The sequence below is a fragment of the Sander lucioperca genome, chromosome 12, assembly GCF_008315115.2.
Source record: "Sander lucioperca isolate FBNREF2018 chromosome 12, SLUC_FBN_1.2, whole genome shotgun sequence".
Classification (NCBI taxonomy): Eukaryota; Metazoa; Chordata; class Actinopteri; order Perciformes; family Percidae; genus Sander; species Sander lucioperca.
The window spans coordinates 31521037-31538907 of record NC_050184.1 but is presented as its reverse complement, the minus strand read 5'-3'; the positions used below and the strand labels follow the sequence as shown (position 1 = coordinate 31538907).

At 43.5% G+C, this 17871-nt stretch overlaps 1 protein-coding gene across 2 annotated transcripts in view; it reads left to right on the top strand.

Moving 5' to 3' along the window:
• The first annotated feature begins 878 nt into the window (after nt 1-878).
• The window catches only part of iqsec2b (IQ motif and Sec7 domain ArfGEF 2b), a 30032-nt gene continuing 13039 nt past the window's right edge, over nt 879-17871 (top strand). Inside the window, exon 1 of one of the 2 annotated variants that reach the window (XM_031290360.2) lies at nt 879-2727. In XM_031290360.2, coding sequence (XP_031146220.2) covers nt 2261-2727 — 467 coding nt within the window. In that variant the 5' untranslated portion in view covers nt 879-2260. The remainder of the gene's footprint in view (nt 2728-17871) is intronic. The other variant, XM_031290359.2, reaches the window with a different exon arrangement.

The window sequence follows — 17871 nt, the reverse complement described above, 5'->3', positions numbered from 1 at the left end:
TTGGCTGTTCAATTGTTGTGTTTAAGTTTGCTAACTCATCAAGATGGATTATTTACCTAGTAGCCTACTCTGATTTCTCCTGTTTTGTGCAGAACATGTTATGTTTATCAATTTTATTGTAGACATGAATGAAGGAATGAAGGGGTATATGTATACTGTAGCTCAGGATCTGGGTAATATGTTTTGTCTAAGACAATGCAGCTGTATGCTGGACACAATAATAAAACAAACTTTTTTTGTTCATCCATTTATTAGCTATCTGTGTTTTCATTAAAACAAAATCTTGCAAATGCATTCTTTGTTTTTCACCTGCAGTCAACACAGAGATTGAGTCAACTGTTATATATTGTTCTTTTTATTATTTCTTTTCTTTGTTTGTCAAGCAATTCTATTATGTTTACATTCTTGTCTTTTCATAGTCATAGTTAATATTTAATAATAAGCTATTGCACTGTTCAATCCCTGCACTGTTCACTTTTGCACTACCACCGTTGCACACACTCTACCATAGCACCTTATCATGGTCATTGCATCACATGGTCAGTCCATACCAGACCTTAAATTGTTAACTCTTTAAATTTCTGAGTGATTTTTATGTTTGTGAGATATATGTGTGTTTGTTGAATGTTGTGTTATGGTTGTCTAATCTACTGGATGCCTTCAATTTCCCTCGGGATGAATACAGTATCTATCTATCTATCTATCTATCTATCTATCTATCTATCTATCTATCTATCTATCTATCTATCTATCTATCTATCTATTTATCTATCTATCTATCTATCTATCTATCTATCTAACACCATAGAAGTCATGCAGTTACTCCTTTATTTTGAAACTCTTGGCCGGATGTTTGATATCATTGTGGCTTCCTTTACAGTGATCATGACGCGCTCAGACGATAAACTGCAAGCATCGCTGCAGTTCAGACGCTCGAGGAGCGAAACGTCCGTGTGTTTCTGCGCCACCTCAAAGAAGATTCATCGCTACACTCCTGCATGGATTACCGACCTGATGCAGCCGAAACTCGTCTCAGATAAGTAGGAACAAACTCAACCTGTTCGTTTAAACCGATTCCAGATCAGCGCCGAAAAGCGGCAAACACCAAAGTACAGTTCAAAGATTTGGCACAGCCTATTGAGACTTTCGGGCAGTCAATAATTATTCCGGATAGCTGTTGGTCCTTAAGAGGTGACAAGTTTTTATCTTCAAGCCCAGTGTTTATGAATGCGTGACGTGGAAGTAAAGTGCATTATTCTTGGATGAAAAAGCCCAGAGACACGCACACTTTGGGAACTAATCTGAATAAAAAGCACTAGGATGTAGTTTTGTCGGACCAGAGGGGAGGATCTGGACCTCGAGAATGAACTTAGTAAGCCACCTCTGCTTACTTTCTGTGCCATAAAGACACATCAAGCCATGGGTTGAAAGTGACGATGATAGACTGCGGGGATATTCAACGTGGGAGGGAGCAGAATTTTCAGTGTTATGTAATGATTGACAGTGCCTGGTAATTAGTGGTAGGCTACATCATCATTTACATCACCCTCCCCATTACCCCCATCCCCCTTCCCCTGTTTGTCGAGGAGGCTAAAGAGTGCTTGATGTATGTCAGGTGTTTCATAATGAACTAAAAGCTGCTCTTGAAGTTAATGAGCAGGATATGTCACAGGTCAGTGGATAAATTGATATTCTGCTTATTCCTTTTGTATATTTGTTTTGCTCAGAGAGCCATTTAAGCAAATTCATTACAGATCTTTGATCAGCCTCATTTAGACAATACTTACCTCTGTCACCCCCTCCCCCATCCAAGCTTAGTCTGTTTTATAAAAATTTTGCTTCACGAGTTATTATTCATCATGATGCCCCAAACTCTTGACCCGCTCCGTGCTGATTTGGCATGGTCTTTCAAAATGACTGTGACTTCAGGAAAACAGACAATCAACAGTGTCTTTTTGAGCTTTGAACTCTGTTCTCGGCATTGCAATGTTTTTAATGGCTACTAAGATGCTATAATGCACATTTTTGCCCTCAGATTTGGGGATATGTAGTCATTCTGAAATTCTCAACCTCTTAATCTCTGTGACTTCCTGTTTCTGAAGATCTGAAGCCATTAGTTAATCTTCACTAAAGCCTTCGTTGGTCCCTCCCTCCCCCCCACTCATCAGGGCTGGTGGGGGGGGTGGATCTCGGCCCCAACGGGGTCGATACCGTGGTGGTGGCTGGTGGTGGTCATACCCCCAGAGGCAGGGCTCCCACCATGGAGACCAGCCCAGAGAGCCCCAACCGGGCAGTGGAGTACCTCCTGGAGCTCAACAACATCATTGAGAGCCAGGCCAAGCTCCTGGAGACCCAGCGCCGGCGCATCGAGGAGCTGGAGGGCCAGCTGGACCAGGTCAGCCAAGAGAACCAGGACCTGAGGCATGATCGCAGCCCACGGACGCCTGCTTCAGACACTCCCGAACAGAACCACAACCATAGCCAGCCTCTGTCCCTCCCCATCCATCATGGTGGTGGTGGTGGTGGTGGCGGCGGTGCCGGGAACGGTAGCACTTCGACGGCTCAGGCAACAGCTGCATCAACCGCAACTCCAGGGCCCAGCAGGGAGAGGAGGATTCACACCAGGCTGACCCGAGGTCTCTCCTGCGGCTCCTCCACCAACGAGCGAGACCGGCTCGAACGCACCGACAGCACAGACACCAACGCCAGTTCAACCATACGGAGAAAGTAAGTTATTTTCTAACACAGAAGCCTCGTCTAGTGGTTTGATCTTCCACCAATGAATGATGGCATCATGTCATATCACAGGAATGTCTGTGATCTTGTCCAAGTTGCTCTAAATTGTAGTGATGACCACATTCTGCACAACATCCAATGTGTGACACAACACGTATGTGCTAAGCCCACATAAAAATATGAAGCTGCAGCCTTTTCTAGTCAGATAATCCTCACAGAAATGGCTCTAAACCTATGAAGGGATTGTTTTACACGCCACCATGAGGAAATATGCAAAGTACTGGAGGATTATGGGTAGAGTGTGTAGAAGTGCAGAAGGTGTCCATTTCATTGTGCTGTGTGTGATGTTTGCCTGCAGAGGGTTGGATTTGTGTAATGATCACAGTGCATTATGTGCGGTGCGTAGGAGTTGCATCGTAGTATGCTGAGGAAAACTCGAGTCCTGGCAGGCTGGGTTGTGGGTCTTTTTTATGGTCATCTGAACTTTCTGAACCAGTGAAGCCCTTCTGTATGAAAAATCCTCCCACTGTTTGTGTTGTGTGTTTCTTTTCCTCTTCACTCTGAACTGTAGGCTGGTTGCTTTTCAGTAGAGAGTTTTCTTTTTACTCCCCAAACTCAAGGCTGACCTGAAGTTAAAGTGCTGCAAACACAGCTTTGGCAAACAGCAAGTGCATCTGTCCTCGCTTTCACTTAACCATGCGCACACACACACGCACGCACGCACGCACACACGCACACACACACACACACACACACACACACACACACACACACACACACACACACACACACACACACACACACATTTCGCTTACTATCTGTTTTCTTATGGCCCCAATCCTCTTGTCAACGATTGATTCAGACTTGACCAAATCCCTTATCGATTACAGTTGTCTTTTTCTTTGCTGTCTGCCTCTCCGGCCCCCTCCCATCATCCCTGGGGGTGTCTTAGTCATTAGACAGAAGCACATATTAGTTATTTATGTAGGTGTTAAATGCAGTGATGAATTGTAAATGTAGATTGTGCTGATCCTCCCTTGGTAATTGCCTGTAGCGGATTCAAAGTCAGCTAGACTTTGAATCCAGGCTCAGACAGGCGTATCATATGAAGTGTCACATTTAATAAAGAGTCACCCGCACAGCAGAGCCGGATTGTCCCAGTCTGGCTGGGACTCAGCCTAACCCAAAACTGGCCTATTAGCTCAGGTCAGCGACAAAACCCTCTCCTCTGATCATGGATCAGATATGAACATGAATTTCTTCATTGTCAGTGCCAGTGACACTGAAAATATGGCTCAGATCAGAGGAAAAGACAGAAGGGAGATGTGGGAGAGGCACGGGGAAAGGAAAAAGATGACAAGGGGGAGGAAAGTGACTGGGCAACCTTACTGAGTGGGCCTCAGTCTAAAAGAGAAAAGGTGGAACACACACACACTGATTTGCCATCTGTCAACAGGGTGTGTAAGAGAGGGAGAGGGGAAGTCTGGGCCAGAGAAGGCAAGGCTCTGAGAGCTGCCTTTGTTTTTGTCCAATTAGTTTTTGTTCCTCCAGGAGGAGTCCTTATCTCTGCCCTGCGCTCCCTGTTCCGTCACATAACTCACAATTTTGATTCCGGACAAAGGAACTGAATCAACTGTCCCCATTTCTTTTAGCCATGCGTGCAGCAACTGCATCAAAACAAAGTCGCTCCTCTCCTCTTCGTTCTCCTGGCGGCACGCCGTAAACAGCTATCCCAAAATGCTACCCTATTTCATTCCTCTCCCCCCTGTTAATGGCAGTGTGAACAATGTGAGTCTGAGGCCTTGGGGTGAAAATGATTTTCGACATAACCTCCTCCAAGAAGTAGCAGGGATGAGGGCATCGCCGCAGCTCGCTGTGCATGTGGCAGATGTTTTTTTGTTGTTGTTATTTTGGGAGAGGTCATGCAAGTGCATTTTGGATGTGTGTGTGTGTGTGTGTGTGTGTGTGTGTGTGTGTGTATGAGAGAGTGTATCTTTATATAATGTATGTGCTGCTGGTACAAAAATGTGTGAAAGAGGGTGGTAGGTACACATAGAGTGCATGAGAGATTAATCCGTGTGACCACAGTATAATTACCACTGGCCCAAGGGTGATAATTACTGCTGTGTGTGTATATGTGTGTGTCTTTTTTGTGAGCGTGTATGTGTGCACTGTAGGATATCACCTGGAATGTCCATTATTAGACAGCTAATGTGACCCTGCAGTCTGTCGTGTTGCAATGATGTGACAGGCCTCGCTGCATGGGTGAGAGATTGTATCCTTCATCATGTGCTGCGTGCATGCAGCTGTCCTCATAGGGTGAGAGGCAGGGGCATCTAGAGGTCTTAGCAACAGCCCCAGTGGTGCTGATACTCAGAGCGCTATTATTATATAACGGCATCAACCAAAAAAGAAAGAGGACCCGAACCCGAGCTGTCTTTTCCCTTCCACTTCACTGTCACAATGGGAGTTCTCAGAAGCTCCGAAGAGCCCTGTAAAGGTGCTTGTGTCTCCGCTCGTCTCTCTATTCCATCATCCCTCCATCTATCTCCTTCTCCACGCAGGGCAATGTGGGTCGTGTGCTCTACTACTCTCTCTGAAATTTACTTTCATTCTGTTTGGGAAATATGGAGTACAGTAATGGACTTTTGTTTCTGAAGGTGCTTTAATTGCTAATTGTGTGCAGCTCTACTACACATAACCTTTACAACCCCAATCACCTTCTTTCTCTCTCGCTCTCTCTCGCTCTCTCTCTCTCTCTCTCTCTCTCTCTCTCTCTCTCTGTCTCTCTCTCTCTCTCTCTCTCTCTCTCTCTCTCTCTCTCTCTCTCTCTCTGTCACTCTCTCTTTCTAACTCTCTCTCACATACCCACGTACACACACTCACTCTCTCCCCCTCGCTGTTTCTGTTTCCCACTGCTGCAGATATGACTCAGAGAAGCTGAAGAAATTACTTTTGTGCTATTCTCTTTCTCTTCCCCGCTTTGCTAAGCCGCTCTTATTCCTGCTATTAACTGAAGCACAGTTATTGTTCCCGATTAAGTCGATTTGAATATTCTTTCTTCACGCTAATAAAGAGCTCATAATATGTGTTAATTTTGACTAGCATTTTACCTCCTTTAGTAGCTAAGATAGCGCAGATGCAACTTCGAGCAGTAAACTGGCCCCTGGCACATGTGTGGATAAGCACAGCAGTACTGACCTGCTCCAAACAGTCTGTGTGATGTGATGGGAGGTACTGTAGTCTATCCTCTCTGGACTCACCATGAAATACAGTGAAGCTGCCATTTTCTCAAGAACCCAATCCTGCTCCTCTTTATATGATCTATTTTTAGGATACGTAATGGATTAAACAATGTTTAATTTGGGCCCGAATTAGCATATCACCAAAAGTGCTAATGATTACTGTGATGCCACGTAGCTTGATGTAAATTTAAATGATGGATGTGTGTTTGGGAGGCACGTGTACGTGGGTGGTGTTTTTTTGCCTTCTCCTCGCACAAGTGCAGTGAGTGTTCATGGCTTCATACAGTGTGTGCAGATGGAAAATCTTTTTTCATTTATATTTAGTCGCATGTCACCCAGGATTCACAAGGATACATATAGTCCAAGTATTAGCGGCCCAATGAAAAGTAAGAGTCTGCATTTCATCCCCGTAGTAGACTGACTAATGGCATCGGTCTCTCTCTGCAGATGGTCTTATTGATCACAATGAGGCGCTCAGGATTTTAAGCTTAATGCTTTTTATTAACATGCATATTACATGTAAAGGCAGAAGGATTCACAGGCTTTCCAGTTAGATTTGATATGTTACTGCGGTGTCACATTTCATCTATTTTGAACCGTTTCTTGGCAGCATACTGTATACTTCATTGTACATAAATGACTTAATGTGGCAACAGAAGCAGCACTTCAGCAGACAGACAATAAAACTCATGGTTTACCACCTACAATAGGAAAAGAGGAGTCTCAGGCTGCATATTGTTATACCTATAGACCTGACCTTGCCTCTGCCTTCCTTATTCCATACCTAGCTGTCTACAAGTATCTTTCTCTTACCCTCTCCTATCTATACCATCACATCAGACGTTCTTGATGAACAATAAGGATACAACTGAGTAGCTGTAATGTAAATTCTTTCACAGGAAGTGAAATGCTCTTGGACCTGGAGTGCTGTGAGAGATATAGTTGCTGTGGAAACTGTAAAGGTGTCCTCCAGGCAGTTACAATATTGCATTTCCATCTGCCCGTCCTCCCTCCGTCCTCTCCACCTCCAATGTACCTCACCTATCCAGGGGTGGGAGGGGAGGAGTAGGGTGGGGGCAGCTAAATACCCTGATCCTGACATAACCTCCCCCCCCCAGCAGCTGTGTACAGATAACAGTTGTGTCCGAACAACAGCCGTGGTTAATTAGCGCAGAGATTAGCGGTCTTGCTTTGTCATTAGCTAGGAGGGCAGACCGCTAAGCCTTCTGTCCATTCATCAGTGGGTTAAATATCACTGTGGATCTAATCATGCCCCCCTCCACCCCCCGATGTCCTAGGGTTTCCACATCATACCGCTCCCTCGAGCAGGTCACAATTTGATCAACACAGGTGCATTTCCATAGTCTTCTCCCAGCTGTTACTATGACTTTATTCATTGTCTTTAAGGTTCAAACGCAGATAAGTGGCACTTTTGAGGCAGGATGTTTGTCAAACACTCATGCACACGTTCTGTGGAGCAGAATAGGGAGACTGGTTACCGTGGGAACGCTGTGAGCTCTTCTGTGAAGAACTCTGTGGGCGAGAGACACAGAATAGAGAGATGGAGAGAAGTGAAGAGAAGAGAGGGTAGGAGTGGGAGCAGGAGCAGGGTGAAAGACAGAAACAGGATTGAATGACGGCTTGATGGGGATGGATGAGAAATATTGAAGACAGATGAGTGCTGCGGCGTTTAAAAATGTTTGCGCGTTACAGGTTCTCTTCATTGAAAAGTTGGGATGTGGTTCCTCTGGCCGGCAATCACAGACAATTAGTCATCTGCTTTATGACCGGGATCTGTTTCTGACTTTACAGAATATTCCTTTGGTGTTCTGCAGGGATATCATTTTCTTGAATTACTCCTTTAATGTCTCCCACATCACATTTAAATGAAGTCTAACTGTTCTTCATTGGATGAATCATATCCAGTTATATACACAAGCGCACACACACACACACACACACACACACACACACACACACACATACACACACACACAAACACACACAGACACACACATACTCACACAGACAAACACACACACACACACACACACACACACACACACGTGCAAACTAGCTCACAGGGCGCAGCAGGTGCCTGGTGTGCGTAGTTGACTCGTAACTGTAACTGTGCCCCTCCTTGTCAGTGCTCTCGCCTGGCACTCCACGCCAAACGCCCACACAGGCAGTCCGCACTGTTGCCAAGCAGCAGGAGACTCAAGCTCACATTGGAAGGGAAGGGGAGGGGGGTGGGGTGTATAAAAACATGCTTAACTTTAGGCTACAACGCAGCGTGTGTGGTTATCAAATGTCTCTGTCAGCAGGAGTCAGGCGGGTCACACGCTGGAGGTGGGATGACGCAGTGCGCTCCCACACTCTTATTTCATAGACAATGGCAAAAAAAAAGACGAGAAAAAACAAACAGTGAAAGCTCAATTTGAAGTGGGTTGTACCAAAGCTGAATTGGACGGACAGATTTTCAAATTATACCCCCAGAAAAGCCACGTGGATGTTAATGGAAATGCTCTCTGGCCGTGTGTAAGCGTACAGAAAAAACCCTCCACGAGCGGGCAGGTCATGTCTTCCTGTGATCACAGCAAGTGTGCCTTGCTCCCACTCTCCTCGCTCATCTATACATAGACTCACCTACGCGCTGACACCCCCATGCCACTGCACAGGTTCGAGGAAACACTGATTCTAGCAGCAACCATCACTCCCATCCTGTTTCCATTTTCACATTCCTCCTTCCCTCTCCGTCCTTCTTCTTCACTCTTTTCCTCCTCTCTTGATTATTTTCACCCTTGCCCTCCTCCGTATTCAACCTCTCCCACTCTCATGTAGCTCGCTCTCCTCCCACCTTCTTCCTGCCTCCAGCCTCTGTCAACTCACTGTTTTAAATACACGCCACCTCACACATTCTCCCAATGTACCACTTTTTCCTTTTGGCTTCCTGTGTCCTCTCTGCTCATTAACAACACAAACATCCTTTGACTTTGATTCATATCTTGATCTCTTCTCTTTATTATCTGTGTGTGCCTGCTAATGACCGAAAGAGAGATGTATACTTACTAAAAGTGTGTGTGGGTAGTATTTGTTTTTAGTTTTTCTATGGAGGAGTAGAAGAAGGTGGAGGGCGATTGGGGAATTGTTTGCTTTTTTTAATGACACTTAGGGATTCAGGCATAACTGCTCATGAGGCAGAAATCAGATCTAAGATGAGCCTGTCAACACTCGCCACACTGGGGATAGTTAGCGCTGGTAAAATACAAATCTTGGCAGTGCAAGACCACACTGTGTGTATAAGCATAGCTCAGGCGCACATAACAGTGCCTCTGCTTCTCTTCACATCTCCATCCAAAGCTGAGCAGGTCAGCGGGTTCACTTATCTCAGAATTTTTTCTTTCTCCGTGTTACACAGACCAAATACAGAGACATTAACAACACACATCACATCTTGTCAGGATATTCGGCCATATAGAATCTGTGCTTGTAAATTAAGCCTAAAACTTCCCAAGGCGCTGACTTGTAACCTCTGTGTAATCTTTCTAAATAGGAACGAACAAGGCACTCTTGTTCCACACTCTGCAGATAAAATAGCCACTGACAGCTTATTCTCATGTAATTGGAACTTTTTATCATTTGCGCTAAGCAAACGAGCACTCCGCCTACATGATTACATCCTTAAACACACTAATTTTTACCACTCTCCTCGTTCCCCTCTGTTTAGAAACCCTTGAACTCTTGCTAACAGTCCTGTTTAGCGTGCCAGACATTCAAAAGGCAGAGTCAAATTTATATCCTGTCAAAATGAATTGTATTTGGGTTGATGATCAGTAGGATTAAAGGATAAGGCTGGTGATACTCTGTACTTTTGTTATTTTTAACAAATCCTATGAAAAGGTCAAACCCAACAGTGCATTAGTCTTTCTCTCAATGTTTCCAACTTCCCTGTGGCTCTCAGGCCCGAGCCCATTTTTCCAGAAGATAAATCTTTAAACCATCAATAAGTGATTTCTTTTTGGCCACTTGGAGGCAGCTGAGACAAGTTGTGAACACAACATTATCATTTATTAGTGTTTCTGGCCACCCGTCCAATATTTACTCTTTTTAAGCTCTGCTTTTGGTCTCTATCCAACTCCTGAGGGAAATATCTAGCTCTTTAGCTGCTAAATGCTCCACTATGTTCCCCAGCTAGTCTCCAACTGTGTCTTTTTGATGCTAAGGGACTGTTCGTTATTTAATTAAGGGGTCACCGGAGGAGTTTTGTGGCCTCTAACCTAAAAAGACATGACCCTCCCCTCGTCAGTAATAATTTCCCTATGACCCTCCAAAACGATTTAAAAAAGGCCAAAAAGAGGCACGACCCTCCCCTCACGTGCAAGTTTGCACTTAGCAAAGAAGTACAGATACCATTTGATTTTTACAGCCATCACGTACAGGAGTTAACCTCTGCATTCTCATCTTACACATCACACTCCTCTGTTATGGTGTGGTGGCCATTTCAGTAGATTTACTCACTAACATTGTTGTGGAAACACAATAAGCATGGAAACTAAATGCACACTTCATGCATTACTGCATTACTTCAGATACTAAGTTACTCCTCTAGTAAACTAGTATTCATATGAAATAAAACAATAAAACATTGAGACCATTCAGCAAAGGACGCTGGGATATAACCAATTCAACACTGGTTGCTATGGACTTGTCACTATCGTCATTGTATATTTTAGCACATAGGTAAAGCTGCCGAAGCTGAACATTATATTCCAAAATACATATGTTTATTTTTAAAGTGTTTAAGTTACATTGTAACAATTTAACAATTCGCCCTTATGAAATCCAATCGCGGCACGGCTGTTTGGGAACGCAATAGACAGACGCTTAAATTCAACTAAAATGTAACAGTGAACAATCAGTGTTGGACCTACAGTCTGTTGAGATGCCTCTCCAAACTCACCATAAAACGTTAAGACGCGTTGAGAAAAAAAGATCCGTATTTTGCCGTAATCCAACGACACAAAAAAAAGTAATCCACAGCGATCAGTAGATCCACAAAAAGGTAAATGACACAGTGTATCCAGCAAGGCCGTCACATTCACCAGCCAGCTCCAAACAGGTGAACGAGGCCTCTCCACTTCGCCGTTTAAACAAAGTGGAATAAACGTATAAAAGTCCAAATCTACACAAAACCCGCAATCAATTAGTAAGCTGACATCACATTTATATACATGGCATTTAGACTCTATGAGAGCGGTGAAAGTGAACTAAAACAGTAAAGTTGCTGGCCGGACAGCTAAACAATGAACTAAAACTCACTTTAGGTGCAGATTCGGGTGATAATTCTCTGTAGGGTCATCACGACGAGCAACCCCTTTCACATTGTTGTTTGATACATAAAGATATTGAATGTAGCCACTTCACACAAGTACATCATTTCAATTTCCAAAAAGCCTCAATAATTTCCTAAAACAGCTGGGCACTGTCATTTTTAGCAGACATTACTCAAACAGGAAGGAGTAAAAACTGTATTTGTTGGGGACTTTAGTGAGTGTCTACGTCAGCAGGAGGGTGTTAGTGGGTTTGACTCAAAATAAACTACAGTGCCCATGTTCGTGGTGATGAAGCAACATGTTACCCAGTGCAACAATGTGGCTAATTGGTATTCTTTTAATAGTTTTTGGACACCAATAAATGTCTACGGCACAGACGGAAATGAGACTTTGGCTACACATGCAACACTTTAGAAGTAGGATCAAATTTTTATTTGTCTTTTTATTGACAATAAGAAAATCACCAAATGTATCCTGCAACATAATTGCTTATAGCTTCTAATAAAATTAGGTTTCTTTGATGCAAACGTTGTTTTTCAAGTGGATAACACATTCTGAAATTCTGTTTGGTCGCCTCATCTTACACAGCTGGCCATAAACAAGCTGGGTAACTACAGTGAACTGCTTAAGTGATGCATTATCTCACTTCCTTTCTCACTCTCTTTACTGCATCTTGTCTCTGAGTGTTTCCAATGCTAAAATGACAGGGACTGCTTGTCCTTGACAGCAGCTGGCCCCAGTGAGAAACCAGCCATTTACATGCTAATCTCAACCACTGCTCACTCTTCAGCTGCTCACTCACCATCTGCACATGGAACATCTCTAATTCCTGCCAGAGTAGAGGGGTAGTGGAGAGGCTTTTGTGTTATATGTGAACTTTTGCATGCATTACAGAAAGCGGTTTCACATTTCCATGATGATCCACAGAAGAACCCCGCAGTAGACCAGTATAGAGCCGTCACTGGCAGGTGAATGTGAAAATGTGTGTGTGTGTGCGTGTGGTTGTGGGTGTGGGTGGGTGTGGGTGTGTGTAATGATTGGGTCATGTGTAAATGTATGGATGCTACAGGATAGAGAGAAGCATCTGTATACAGGGGGATGTATCACTGCTGCAGTACTATTTATTGTTTATTTTAATTTCTTATTTTATAACATTACATTATATACATTGCGTGCTAATGCACTTTTAAGTTTAACCCTTAATGGATGGGTTGGTTGTAAAACTGAATTGCCCCCTTGGGGACTAATAAAGTTACTCTGAATCTAAATCTGAATCTGAAAGAGCTTTATGTAATCCATCAGAGAGTGGTTGGAAGTATCTCGCACAAAACTCTCGTTTAATAATAATGGCTATGAGAATTGTTTAGATGTTTTCTTTCTTCATCTTGGCCTGAACTCTTCTTACACCTTAAGACACCTACTGTAAGCTATCTGCCAGGAGTTGATTTCAACAAAACCCGCGGCGTTTGTGACAATGCATCTCTGGAAGGTGATAGTCATCTTGCTGTCATCAGAGTCTGTCACACATCTACCTTCCTTTTCTCCTTTTAAATGTGCCATTCATTGTACTACCATTGACGCTGTATGATTTGCCACTATCAATGTGCAGCTTCAAATCAGTGCTCCCTCTTTCTCCCTCTTGTTTTGTCTATCTTTCTGCTTTGCCGCTGGCTGATTGTTTGTGTGTCTGTTTCTCTGCTTTCTCCATGTCTCTATGCGTGTGTCGTCCGTCTCTGGTCCTTCCTGTCAAGCGTCCGGCCGCTGTCTTTCTCAGGGCAGCCCATCTCGGCTCCCACCACTCCCACGCCAGCGGGCAACGCCGCCTATGCTACTCTGTTCCCCACCAGTCTGACCGTTAACAGCTTCGTCCGTCTCCATCAATACTGCTGCCCCTCTACTGACCAAAACTTACAGCAGGAGGACAGGTAAGGGCCCCTGCAGGGCCTAAGTACAGTGAGTACGGCACATTAAGAATTAAAAAAAACACTTCTTCCAATCTCCACATGAAGCCTTGCAAGTCACCTGTAAGAACCTCCAGATATCTCTCTCTCTCACACACAGTCACCATCACTTTCTTTACATTTCATTCTTCTCTGCTTTACCTTTCTATCCCCACCCCCTCTTAATCCAAGCGCCTGTGCTTCAGTCTTCCACCACTCCCAGGTGTGACTAATAGCTGGAGTTAGGTCCCTTTTTACCGGCTTGAAAAACACATAGCTCTTTCACAGAGAGCAAGAGGATAGCAGTCATCATCTTCAATAAGCTATGGGACCTAGGTGGACTGAGTCACAAGTGACCCTGGTGAATTCTCACCCTCTTTTCTCTCTTTCCCCTCATTTATCCTCCTCCTGATGCTGTTCTCAGACACATCAGCGCATGATGCTCCAACACTGCCATCTAATGGCATTAGACAGCTGTGTGATGTGCACATACTCGAGTGTATGGTAACCAATTTTTTTTTTTTAAATAAAGATGCCTGTCCCTCTTTTAGCTAAGAAATGCAGCCCGCTTTATGCTTTTCTAGTTTCCACCTGTTTGCTTTCTGCTTTCTTTTTATGTCACATGCTGTTTTTCACTCAGTCCTCCTCTTTCTTTTTCTCTCTGTCTTGTCTGTCTGCCTTTCTTGTGTTTCTTTCTGTGTTTTGACTCGTCCCGTGTTGCTTTCCAAGAGAGGAGGGTGAGGATGAGGGTGCCCATCAGTTCTGTTGCGCTGCCTCAGGCTGCAGTAGCCCCTCCTCTCGCTGAGCTGAGGTGTGACTGTCCGCACAACGACTCACTCGCCCATTTGCCTGTGAAAAGACTATCACAGTTTATGCTGCCAGAAAAACAGAGATCTCACTGTGTACCAAAAAGGCAAAGACTTAATAGAAATGCATGAAACTTGTAGTCATTGTGACAGTTGGTATATGTGCTATCATTGATTTATTCATGTATCACATGGTTTGTGCATTCATTTACATTCTAAAGAATCTTTTGATGTTTTCTTCTCTCTGTATTCTTTGCTATGTATTTCTTTTCTTGGAGCCATAACAAGATGTCAGAACGCATCACCATCGCGTGCTCATTACTGTCGCTCTCATGCTTATTTTGGATCCACTAGTTGAGCCATGTCAGTTCGAATGTGCTCAGTAGTCACCCTTTGTTATCTGTGCAAATAGCTTTAAAGTCCCGTCATGCAGTGTCAGAGAAGCTAGCCTCCTATGTGATGTAAAGACATTAATTGTATGCGGTCTGTTTAACATGCTCATTTGATGTACTCCTTAACATTTGATAATCAGTCTTATTGATAGTAACATTAGTCATGAAGATATTGGTTTAATTCTGAACAAAATAAAGAGCTCTAGTTTTGGAAGACACTTCATTTCTGTCTTTTTAAAATGTCTGAAGGTGAAATATGTGTTGCTGTAATTACTTTGTGTTGTTTCAGTCATGCTGGAATGCTGCTCGTACACACCCACCTTACTCATCTCCACCTAGAGCACAATGCACTCGTCCACAGGCAGAAATTACTTATAGAAATTGTATTTTCAGTTATATATTATTTGGTGCACATGATCGTTGAATGATAATGCTCGTTCCTAGCGAACACAGTATCTGCCCTATTATTGTTGGTAACCTAATTAGCATATTGCTGTAGTTGGTGAAAACCTAAACATTTATTTTTAGCCAAATGTAACATTTTGTGTGGGTGTGGGTGTGGGTGTGGGGGTGGGGGTGGGTGTGGGTGTGTGGGTGTGTGTGTCTTTCATTTGTAGGTCAATCTTAAACTTTTGCGGTTGTTGTTTCTCAGGATATTTACTTTCTGTGTACACTGTAATATGAACTACTGAACCACAGAGTTCATGATACTTGCATATTACAGAAGATTCTTATTTGACAATATTTTCAATATTAGTTTTATAGTGCATCTTCAAAAAATACTGCTGGTTAATTCCATCCACATTGATTATGTCTCATTTTCCGACTAAAAGCTGTGTCGTCTGCCTCAGCTGCTTTAACACATAAAGGCTGTTTTATGGTTCTGCGCAGGCTCCACGCAGAGCTTTCGCCGTAGCCTACGTAAGTGGCCTGATGTTTATACTTGTGTGCTGGTGTGTGCGTCGAGCCGGTGTGTGTGTGTGTGTGTGTGTGTGTGTGTGTGTGTATGGGGAGTGTGTTAGAGCGAGGGAGAAGTGAGAGAGTGACGGCGATTAGCTTCGGAGCGAATACCGACTCTAGAGTCATAGTGAGAGAAACAAAGTGTCTCCCCTGTGTTTTCTGACCACGGTGGGAAATCTGTAGCAGGAAAAGTTAACCCTCTCCTTGATTTGATGTTGTTTATGGAGAAGGAGAACCAGGAAATGAGTCAGGGGAAATGCAACGCTACCAAGCCACGGCCGAGCGACGTGTAGTTAAAAGTTTTTCAAGAGGTGCACGTCAGGCTACGGTGTAGGGTCCAGGGGTTTCGATTCTACGCAGAAACATAAAAAGGCCTTAATTGTTACCATGTGTCCTTACTTTCACCTGCATCCATGTTAACAACACAGATGTCAAGGTTAACCACTACAGTGGGATATGAAAGCAGAAGAGAAAACAAACAAACATTTCTTATATTTCACCTTCCATTTTTTTTTTTTTTTTTTCAATAAATGAATGCACTTCTTCTATGTGTCTCTTCGTCTGTTCCTATTGTTGCTGTGGCGTGTTTTTGGTATGTTTGGTGTTGTGTAATAAAAGTGACTGCATGTGTCAGTGATCTGGCACACGGCGGAGGGTGGAGGGAAGTTCATAGCTGTCAAAAGACTTGTCAAGAATGTAGCCTGTACAGCTTTGCAGGGCGAACATGAGCCACTTTGGAAGTGTGTGTGTGTGTGTGTGTGTGTGTGTGTGTGTGTGTGTGTGTGTGTGTGTGTATGAAAGCGCGCAAGAGTGAGAGTGTCAGAGAGAGGGAGTGTTATATTACGGTGCTCCAGTTAGTGCGGGACCTTTCTATGACAGTAGCAGCATGGTAAGAACTCAGCTTTTTCCACTTTTATTTCACAAACTGTCACAAAAGAGCATTTAGTTTGGCACCAGTGAGAGATGACATTACTTGTTACACCGATGTGTTTGTATGGTGGCCCACGCTGCAGTGATGTAGTGTCTATGACATGCGGTTTGTGCTGTAGATCACCAGTCTGTGTGTCATATGTTTTTAAAAGAAAGAAATGTTTTGTGAAGAAACTGACACATAACTGGAGAGGTACGTGTGTGTGTGTGTGTGTGTGTGTGTGTGTGTGTGTGTGTGTGTGTGTGTGTGTGTGTGTGTGTGTGTGTGTGTGTGTGTGTGTGTGTGTGTGTGTGTGTGTGTGTGTGTGTGTGTGTGTGTGTGTGTGTGAGTGAGTGACAGAGCGTACATGCTGTTCAGATGACAGATCACATACCTTTTAAAGTCTGGATGTGTCAGCCATAACTGTCATGGATGTCACTACAATACATGCACAGCATACAGAAGTACAACAAATAACAAATTGCTTCTTGGAAAATGTTTGTCATAATAGTTTGAATTAGGAGGATTTGTAAACTACGCGAGAACAAGCTCTGGAGAGGACAGACAAAAACCTGGAAGTGAATCGGTCAAAAAATGTCAAGATTATGCACTGGGAACGTTCTCAAAAATAGTGGATGTCAGACACAGACAAATTATCAGTGCGCAGAGAAAGGAGAAGTAACTTTCTAAATACTTTGTCTACCCGCCTGTTTAGACAAGACTTTATCATTCCTTCATGCTCTGTGTGCCAGAGATTATCTGATAAATGTATGCTTACAAAAGACTTTTTCTCAGCTACATCACTCTGTAGCCCTGCAAACAGTACAGTTGTACAAGGCTTTTTATCTCTTTTTTTCACTAACTGGATTCAACATGAAGTGGCATTCTTTGCTGACAAAACCACAGAGCCTTTTTGAGCTTTGAACCAGAGGATCTGGGTCACAAAAAATGTGTGTGTGTGTGTGTGTGTGTGATGGGAAGTTTACAGCGAAGTGGCAGAAGAGTGTTGGCGGTGGAGGAATGCTCCAATCTGACCCATGAATGATTTGATTGTTTCTTTTCAGTTTGGCCATTTGAAAGAATGGTATCACATGTGACAAAAAGAATACAGATTGTTCCGCTGGTAGATTCATTTTCATGATGGAAAACATTACTTACATCTCTTTTTATCTCTTTAAGCCCTGACATTGATTGTAAATATCACATCACCAAAGTAGTTAGCAGAGATCTTGCTGTAGGCCTTTCTGCTCCTTTAATCATTCATAGTCCACATTTGTGTCACAGGTGTTATTTATATTGGCTGGTAAGCTTTGGAACAAATGGCAGAATTGACACAAAAGTTTAAGATGAAGAGATTAGAGAGGATATGAGATAACTAAACTGAGTCAATGCTCAAGTGGAAATGAGTCAACAAACAGATCAATGCAATTATTGGCTCCTCCATGGCAGGCAGGCATGAGAGATTAATCCCCCAGCCTCCTTGTCTGGCTGCGGGTTCGATGCACACACCATGCTCTTTCATACACACACATACACGCACCGTCAGCAC